Source organism: Belonocnema kinseyi, chromosome 10, assembly GCF_010883055.1.
Source record: "Belonocnema kinseyi isolate 2016_QV_RU_SX_M_011 chromosome 10, B_treatae_v1, whole genome shotgun sequence".
Lineage (NCBI taxonomy): Eukaryota > Metazoa > Arthropoda > Insecta > Hymenoptera > Cynipidae > Belonocnema > Belonocnema kinseyi.
Window position 1 is genome coordinate 12,912,763 of NC_046666.1, and position 8,961 is coordinate 12,921,723.

Sequence of the window (8,961 nt, forward strand, 5' to 3'; positions counted from 1 at the left end):
TTATTTACAAAAAAAGTTCTTAGGTTCAAAAAAACATTCAGTGAACCGAAAAAGTGAGGTCGGTAATATAGGTATTTAGCTGTGTCACATGCCCTTAAGAATCTTCAATAACAGAAAATGCTTGACGTCTTAATAAAATCTACTGTCGGTAAGGTACAATCTCTGATGATATAGCAGAAAAATTAAAAAATTTTAAAATAATTACTTGTACCATTAACACCTGGCTAAAAATTAGCGTTATGTTCTTGAATTAAGAGTTCTTATTCTGATCCCTCTAATAGCTTAATTGGAAAAGCACCTGACCGGAAATTAGAAGTTTTGTGGTTCGATTCCCAAAGGAGAGAAGATGGAGTAGGATCTTTTTTTCAAGAAATAATTTTTGTTTCTGTATGCTTGAAATATCATAAATTCGCTTATCAAACTTAAGTCAGCGAAAAAAAATCGCACAGCGAAAAACATTGCAAAAGGTTTTTCTTATGATGGAAAATAATAAGTATTCAATTATTAATTATGATTTAGTTAGAGTAAACTAAGATAATCTGAAAAATCTACGAACTCAAGTAAATTCCCGGTTTTTAATTGAATTCCCGATCATTTCCGGTTTCCCGATCAAGTCACTATCCTGTGAGAGTTTAAAAAATTCACGGTGGTTAAAAAAAATTGTAATCCAACTGACGACCACCGGCAGTGTTTTAATAGGATATGTTTTCTGAAGACAATAGAAGTGTTTTCCAACAAAAATGAAAATCCGCAAAATAAACAAATCGAATCGTGATCTATCGTTAATATATTATTAAACTAACTATATAGCAGTAATATGTTAAACATTTTAATTTTATTATTTGATTTTTTATTTATTATTTCGAAAATAGAGTAATATACTTAAGATTTTTTTTAAACATTGTATAAAAAAATGCTCATAATATAGGTATATTTTATTAATAAATTTGCTAATCTGAAACTTTTTAAATGGTTATTAAATTTAAATGGCCAGGATTCTAGCTTCAGAATTATAGGCCTCGGACTCATTTCAGAGATTAAAAATAGTGTTAATGGTGTCACAAATTTGAAGTGTCAAAACAGTGTCGAAAAATGTTTTCAAGTATTAAACTTTTTTATAGTACGAATTTAAATGTGTATAGTCAAAAGTTAAATAGTGTGCAATGGAAAATTATCTTTATTTTTTAAGCAAGATTTCCAGTTTTCTATCCTATTATGTTGAACGTTTTAAACATTAAATTCAATGTTTATTTAAAATGTTATTCTTTAGTCCATAAATTATTAAAATTTCTATTTATTTATCGCAGTCTTAATATTATTTACCGTTTTCTCCACTTTTTCTCGTTTTACCACTTAAATTCCAACTACATTAAACAGAACCAAATAAAAAATTTAACTATTTTAGGTTGAAAGGACATTCGTTTTAGTTGTAAAGTCTACTATTAAAATTTTGATTACAGATTTTATTATTTGGTTCAAATTTGAATTATTTTGTTGAAAATTCAACAATTTCGTTTAAAAAGTAAATTTTAGGTTGAAAAATCAACATTTTTTATGAAAATTTGACGTTTTGGTTTAAAAGTTCTACAAATTGATTGAATTTTTTTCTAATACTTGACTAACATACTTTTTTTCTAATTTAACTATTTCTTTTTAACATTAATCTTTTTATTTTAAAAATTATTTCAACTGTTTTGTAGAACTATCGTGTTTCCAACTCGAAAATTCAACAAATTTGTAGAGATTTGAACTATTAAAAAAAAAAAAAGTTTCTATTTTTTTTAAATTCATCTTTTCTGTGAAAACATTAATTTTTTGTCTGAAAATGTAACTGTTCTGTTAAAAAGTAATTGATCAGGAATGCCAGTTTTAGTAGGCTAAATCTATTTTTTTTTTTAATTAAAATATTTTGCTATTAAAAATTAATTTTTTTAGGTTAAAAAATCTACTTCATGGTTGAAAGTTGAATTCCTTTTTGAAAAGTTGATTTTTTTCGTTGAAGATTCATTGTTTTAGTAGAAAATTTTTTTTCTTTTTTGTTAAGAAATTAATTTTCTTAACTGCAAGTTAAACTATTTTGTCGAAAATTCGTTTTTTAAATTAAAAATCAATTCTCTGAAATGAAGATTTAACTACTCGATTTTTAGGTAAAACTTGATGTTCTTTAATTTAATAATTCCACTACTTAGTTAAGAATTTTGATTAACGAAAAAAAGAAACTAAAAATTAGTCAAATTCGGACTAAAATTATATCCATTGTACAAACTGTTTAATTAAAAATTTATCTAAATTATTGAAAATTCGCCTTTTGCGGTTTATGGTTAATCTTCTTGATTGAAAATTCAACTATCTGGTTAAAAAATTATGTACTTTGTTGAAAACGACTCTTTTCCGATAGAAAATCAATCTTCTTGGTTAAAAAATGAACGATCTGGTTAAAAATGTATGTATTTTGTTCAGAATTCATATTTTTTTCGTAGAAAATTAACCCTTAGAGGGCATACTGGGTGTTAAACACCCAGAGACTTATTTTCGCTTTAACAAAACGTACCAAATTCAAGAAAATGGAACATATGGCGCCAGATTTACAAATGACATGAAAACCTATTTTTTTATGTCATTTTCACCTAATTTTGATTTTTATAATTTTTATAAGCAGTTTAAGATCAATAAAATCGTTCAATCATGCGAAGTACGGTGCTTCATTTGTCATTGAATTGAAGCTGTTATTTTTTAAAAACAAATACCTTCTTTAGAACGAAAACTATAAGACTAATTTTATTTTTGAAGCGCCGCATCTCGAAAGTATTCAAGTAAAATTTTAAGTAAAAATATCAAAAACTGTTATGAAACCTTTTTCTCCTTAAAAAAGATACATGAAACATTAGTAATTTATTTTATTATTAAATACTATCCAATACCGTCGGCACAGCACACGTTTGAATACCCTTGGGTATTTAACACCCAGTATGCTCTTGATGTAATTTTATGGAAGTGTGCCATTTAAAATTACTATTCTCGATTGAAAATGAACTGCTTTTGCCGTTCAAATATCAACTATTATATTTTTCGATGATAGAAACCTAATTAAAAATAATATTACATTTTTCTTTAAGAATGTACCTTTTTTTGGTTCAAAATTCAACTACTTGAATAAAAGTTGAACAGCTTTATTAAAATTAATTTTTTTTTAAAATGCATAATTTTTGTTGAAAATTCAACTGGACAGTTGAATCTTTATTTTTTTCTGAAAAATTCATAGTATTGGGTTGAAAATTCAACAGTTTCGTAAATAATTCGTCCTGTTGGGTTAAAAATTTTAGTTTGTTTACAAAAAAAATTGGAAATCAATTCTCCTGATTGAAATCTTAAGGACTCGATTTATGGTTAAAATTTGATATTTCTTAGTTTAAAAATTTAACTATTTGGTCAAAAATGTATGTTTTTGTTTAGAATTTTATCTTTTTTGGTAGAAAATTTATCTTATTGGTTTAAAATCCAATTCTTTAATAGAAAGCTCATCGTTTTGGTTCTAAATGTAACTCTTTGGTTGAAAAGTAATTTGTTGTAGTTGAATATTCAACTATTTTATAAAAAATTTCGAACTTTTCGGTTCAAATTAACTGTTTTTTGTTTAAATTTGAAATGAAAATATTTTTCTTGGTAATAATAAAGCCATTGAGACGATTTTCCGGTGGGAATTATTTAAGCCAATTAGAGAACTGAAGTTTAAAAATAATTTGTAAGAAAAAGTACAGAAATACTTATATTGTAGGAAAATTGTGAGAAAATACGGTATTTAGTGTCATTTTTTTCGAAATCTTAGCATAATAGTCTCATCACTCAAGAAAAGTGTCAAATAGTGTAAATAATGTGGAGAGTCCGAGTCCTGACTTTAAAAAAACGAGTACCCTTCGATTTTTTAATTGATTCAGTAATAGTGTGTGAAAATATTAAATATATTATTAATATTTAAATTAAAATAAACCTGATGAGGGCCGTAAATTGCAGCTAAAACTTTTGTTTTTCCTTGTTCAACGTAAGCACTTCCATCGGCCTGTCCAAAAACTCCCAATCTCAAGTTAATTTTGCGAAGTTCCGTAGGTCTTCTTCCATCAAGTCTTAGATCACCTTGTGGTGGTTCATTCAAATCCAGATCCATCATAAATATTTAATCCTAAGTTTATTTAATAATCAGCACAACAAAACTTTTCTTATAACCTCAAGCTTCACGTGACAATTTAAAAAAATGTAGGTTATGTTTTGAATGCTTTGAAGTCGATGCGCAGGCGCTAAAGACTCAGCGTTCATAGGCCTAAAATAGGCACGTAATTTAAATTTCTTATTGAAAATTAGACATTTTATTCCGTGTTTTGTAATTTAATCTAATAACGCACTCCTTAATATCAAAAATATATAATTTTATACTTTAATTATAAGTTTTGGATCTTAAATATAATTAAAAAAAATAGAAAACAAATACATTTTGTAGGTTATGTGTAACACCTGTTTTCGTCGAATGAGTCAAGCTGTCAAAAATCAACCTTTTATTTTTAAAAAACTTGTAAAAATACGCAAAATAATGTTAAAAGAGCCAACTATTAATTTTTTGTATTAGATAATTTTTAAACGGAAATCTGAAAAAGAATGCAAATGAAGTGGATTAACCTAATTTGACCAAATAGTGGTTTTGTTTTCTGACGTCACATTATTTCTAGTCGATAATACAAAATGAGTGAAAAAGCTAATAATTTGGATGAAACTGATGCTGAAGTTTCTACAGAAAGAGTCACTAACTCGGGCCTTGGTAGATATTTTGACAACACAGGACACACAATATTCGACGAATTAGTTTCTCCTAATAAATCAAACGCATTTGCTACTGTTGCAAATCCAGTTTTCGAAATTCCGACAACTTCTCCAAGTAGTTTTTTTGATAACGATACTCTAGTAAATGCGGAACAATTTTCTGAACAGCCAGCCACAATTGACTTTCACAGAGATGCTTGGATTCCTTCAGAACATACGAGAAAAGTTCTCAGGACGATTGCCACTTCGACTCCTGGTGGAAACGCCCTTGACAGGTAAATTTAATATCCATGAATTTGGGTCAATTTAAGCTCATTCAAAGGCGTCTAGCAATTCTTTAGAACGAAATTCAATATCCTTTCACGGTTTTCTAGGTCAAGAAATCAATTTTTTTAAGTAATGAAAAATTATCTTTATTTTTGAAACATAATTTAATACAATTAATAGAATGCAATAAGAAAATTCAAGTATTTCTGATTGAAAGTTCAGTATTTTCTGTTAAAGAGTATGCTTTTCAGTTTCTGGTTAAGAATTAATTTTTTTTTGCAGGATGACCGTTTTAATCAAATAAAAAAATTCCCGATTTTTGCCCAGTTCGCAAACTCAATTAAATTAAAAACTTCGAACTTTAAAGCTAAAAAATGATCAATTTGAAGTAATAAAAACTGAGCTGCAAAATATTTTAAGCAATTTCAAGCTGGAAATATTAAAAATTGATCGATTGCATTTTTTTTCTAACCGAAGTTAAATTATTTTTATTTCAAATAGTTTAAAAATTCCTAAAAAGCTTCAAAATATTGACAAATCTACATATTTTACATTTGTTCAAATTTTAAATTTTTTCAAAGCTTCTAAACATTTTTTTTTAATTATTAAAACTTTTCCTCAAATTTTTACCAAATCTTTTTTTAATGCTGCAAAATAAAAATGATTTCTTTAAAATCTTCCAGATTCATTTTTGACAATTTTGGAAATTAAAAAACTTAAAATTTTCAAATTTTAGACTTGAAAAATACTTGAAATTTAATAGATTTGAATACAATAAATAATAATAAGTAAATAAATAAAAATAAATTAATTAATAATAAACAAAAATTATGGATATTTTCTTTTAAAGCTATTTTAAAATTTACATTTAAATCTGGGAATTCTCAAATTTTGAACTGATTCCGAATCGTCTTATAAAATCAATTCCATTATTATTCACTTGTTAATTCTTAATATGTAGATCAATTTAAAAAATCATAATTTACATTCAAAGTTCATCAACCAAAAATGTTTTTTTTTTTTTAAATAAAAAGTTGTCGATTTCAAATGCTTTTAATTTTTAAATCTTTAAAACGGCATTTTAAAATTCTTTGAATAAAAAATGTATGCCTAATAATTAAAATATAATATCGAAAATGTTTAAAATGAAAGATTTTCGAATTACGAATTGTAAACTCAATAAAATAAAATAAAACCATGGAATATTTTTTTTAATGTGTAAAATTCCCTGTTAAAGAATAAATTATTTTGTTAAAAATTCTCCGATTTGTATTGACAATTTGACAATTGTCAAATTTCGATTGACGATAATTGAATTTTTTTATTGAGATGTATTTTGTTGAAAATTAATGTTTTTTTTGTTGTTGTTTTAAAATTAATCTTTTCTGATATTATAACTTTTTTTTCAAATGTTATAATCCCGTGTTGAAATTCATATTTTTGGCTTAAAAATTTTGCAATATGGTAGAAAATGCAACTATTTATTACAAAATTAAACTGTTTTCTGCAAAAATTCGTCCTTTGAGCTTGAACATTTAACAATTTTATTAGTGTTTTTTTTTTCTTGACTAACAAACTATTTTTTGATTGGAAATTCAACTTTTTGTGAAAATTCATCTTTTTAAGTAATAAATTCAACTCATTGGCTGAAATTAAACTATTTTGTTAACAATTTTATTGACTGGTTGAAAATTAACTTTTTTATTAAAAATTTATATTCTCGGGTTGAAAATTAAACTGTTTCGTAGAAAATTCGTTTTTTTTTTTTTGTTTGAAAATTGAACCATTTTATTAAATTTTCAATTATTTGGTACCAAATTTAACTTTTTGGTAGAAAATTCGTTTTCTTTTCAGCTAGAAAATAATTTTTCTTAATCGAAAATTGATGTTTTCTATTTTAAAAAAAATATTGGTTAAAAACTGAACTCTTTTCAAGAATATTTATCACTTCGGTTTGAAAATTCACCTTTTTCTGTAGAAATTGCAACTTTTTTTATTAGAAATGAAACTCTCTAGCAGAAAATCAATTTTTTTTGCTTGATAATTAACTTTTTTGGTTGAAAATTTATGTATTTTGTTGAAAATTTATCTTTTCTTTTAGAATATGCATTTTCTTGGTCAAAAATATCAACGATACAAATCAATTTCTTGACTGAAAGTTGAACTATTTTGTTGAAAATTCAGATAATAGTTCAAAAATAATATTTGGTTGAAAACTTATATTTTGAGGTTGAAATTCGTCTTTTTGGCTTACAATTTCATTAATTCGTTAAAAAATTAAACTTTCTTTTTAGAAAATTCGTCTTTTTGGCTTGAAAATTAAACAATTTTATTGACATTTTTCTCTTTATCAACTAACAAATTTATTATGCTTGAAAATTCAACTATTTTGTTGAGTATTCCTCTTTTTGGTTCTAAAATTCACCACTTTCTGTAGGTATTAAATCTTTTTTATTAAAAATTATGAAATTTTGTTCTTGCAAAATCCAACTGTTTTTTATTTTTAATTAAATTCCTTTTTTTAAATATCAGCAATCACATTTTTCCTTAAAAATTTCTGTTTTTAGACCAAAAAAGGGATTTGTCTTATTTGAAAATCCATTTCTCTTGGCTGAAAATGAAGTATTTTGTCGAAAATTTAACTTTGTGACCTTGCTATCTTTTAGTTTAAAATGCATATTTTTTATTGTTAAGAGTGCAACTGTTTGTTTGAAAATTATTTTTTTTTTTTATTAAAGATTCATAATTTGAGTAGAAAATTAGCTTTTTTTTGGTTAAAAAATAAATTTTGAACTGAAAATTTCGCTATGTTATTCAAAATTCAATTGATAGGTTTAAAATAAACTTTTTTACTTGAAAATTCAATAATTTGGTAACAAATTCATTTATTTGGTACAAAACTAAACTGTTTGGTAGAAAATTCTTTTTTTTCGGGTTGAAAATTAATTTTTCAAACTTTAAATGTAACTATTCTAGTTTCAATTGAAACTTGTTATTTTAAATTGAAAATTAATATTTTGTTTTCAAAAATAAACTATCCAGCTGAAAACTGATGTACTTTGATCACAATTTTTTTTTTGCTGAAAATTATTTTTCTTGTTTGAAAAAATCATATTTTTTATTTTAAAATATAACTGTACTGTTTAGAATTAATATGTTTTGGCTAAAAAGTCAACTCCTTGGTTTAAATTTTAACTGCTCTCTTAAAAGTTAATTTTATTGGTTAAAGATTCATAATTTTAGATGAAAATTAATTTTTTTAAACTAAAAATTGAACTATTCTCGATTTAAAAAGTCAAATGTTTTGTAGAAAATTCGTCGTTTTGGCTTGAAAATTCAACAGTTTTGTAGAAAATTCAACAATTTGGTTCGAATTTAAACTATTTCGTATTTAAAAAATTATTTTTTTTTTGTGGGCAATTAATTTTTTTCAACTGAAAATGTAACTATTCCATTTTTATGTAAACTTTATATTTTTAATTGAAGATTGATTTTTTGTAGTTGAAAATTTAAATATTTGGTGGAAGATTGATGTATTTTGTTAAAAATTCGCCTCTTTTGGTAGAGAATTATTTCTCTGGGTTGAAAAATCATCCTATTTTGTTGAAAATGCAATTTTTCGTTAAAAATTAATACTTTTTGCTGAAAATTTAACTCCTTGATTTAAGATTTTAGTATTTTCTTGAAACTTAATTTTTTTGGATCAAAATTCATAGCTTAGGTTGAAAATTTTTTTTTGTTTTTTGTTTTGTTTTGTTAACCGAAAATTAAACGATTTTGTTTAAAATGAACTTTTTTGATGAAAAATCATATTCTCTGGTTAAAAATTCAAATATTTTGTAGGAAATTCGTCTTAACGAAATTTTTTGTTCTAAATTGAACTAA

General features: G+C 24.6%; 2 protein-coding genes across 2 annotated transcripts in view; one reads left to right on the forward strand and one right to left on the reverse strand.

Moving 5' to 3' along the window:
- Window positions 1-4,263, reverse strand: part of LOC117181031 (exosome complex component RRP41-like) — a 22,741-nt gene extending 18,478 nt beyond the window's left edge. Inside the window, exon 1 of the mRNA XM_033373599.1 lies at window positions 3,989-4,263. Within this exon, the coding sequence (XP_033229490.1) occupies window positions 3,989-4,165 (177 nt within the window). The 5' untranslated portion in view covers window positions 4,166-4,263. The remainder of the gene's footprint in view (window positions 1-3,988) is intronic.
- A 257-nt stretch (window positions 4,264-4,520) lies between these two features.
- LOC117181559 (trafficking protein particle complex subunit 12) overlaps window positions 4,521-8,961 on the forward strand; it is a 5,863-nt gene continuing 1,422 nt past the window's right edge. Inside the window, exon 1 of the mRNA XM_033374382.1 lies at window positions 4,521-5,084. Coding sequence (XP_033230273.1) covers window positions 4,732-5,084 — 353 coding nt within the window. The 5' untranslated portion in view covers window positions 4,521-4,731. The remainder of the gene's footprint in view (window positions 5,085-8,961) is intronic.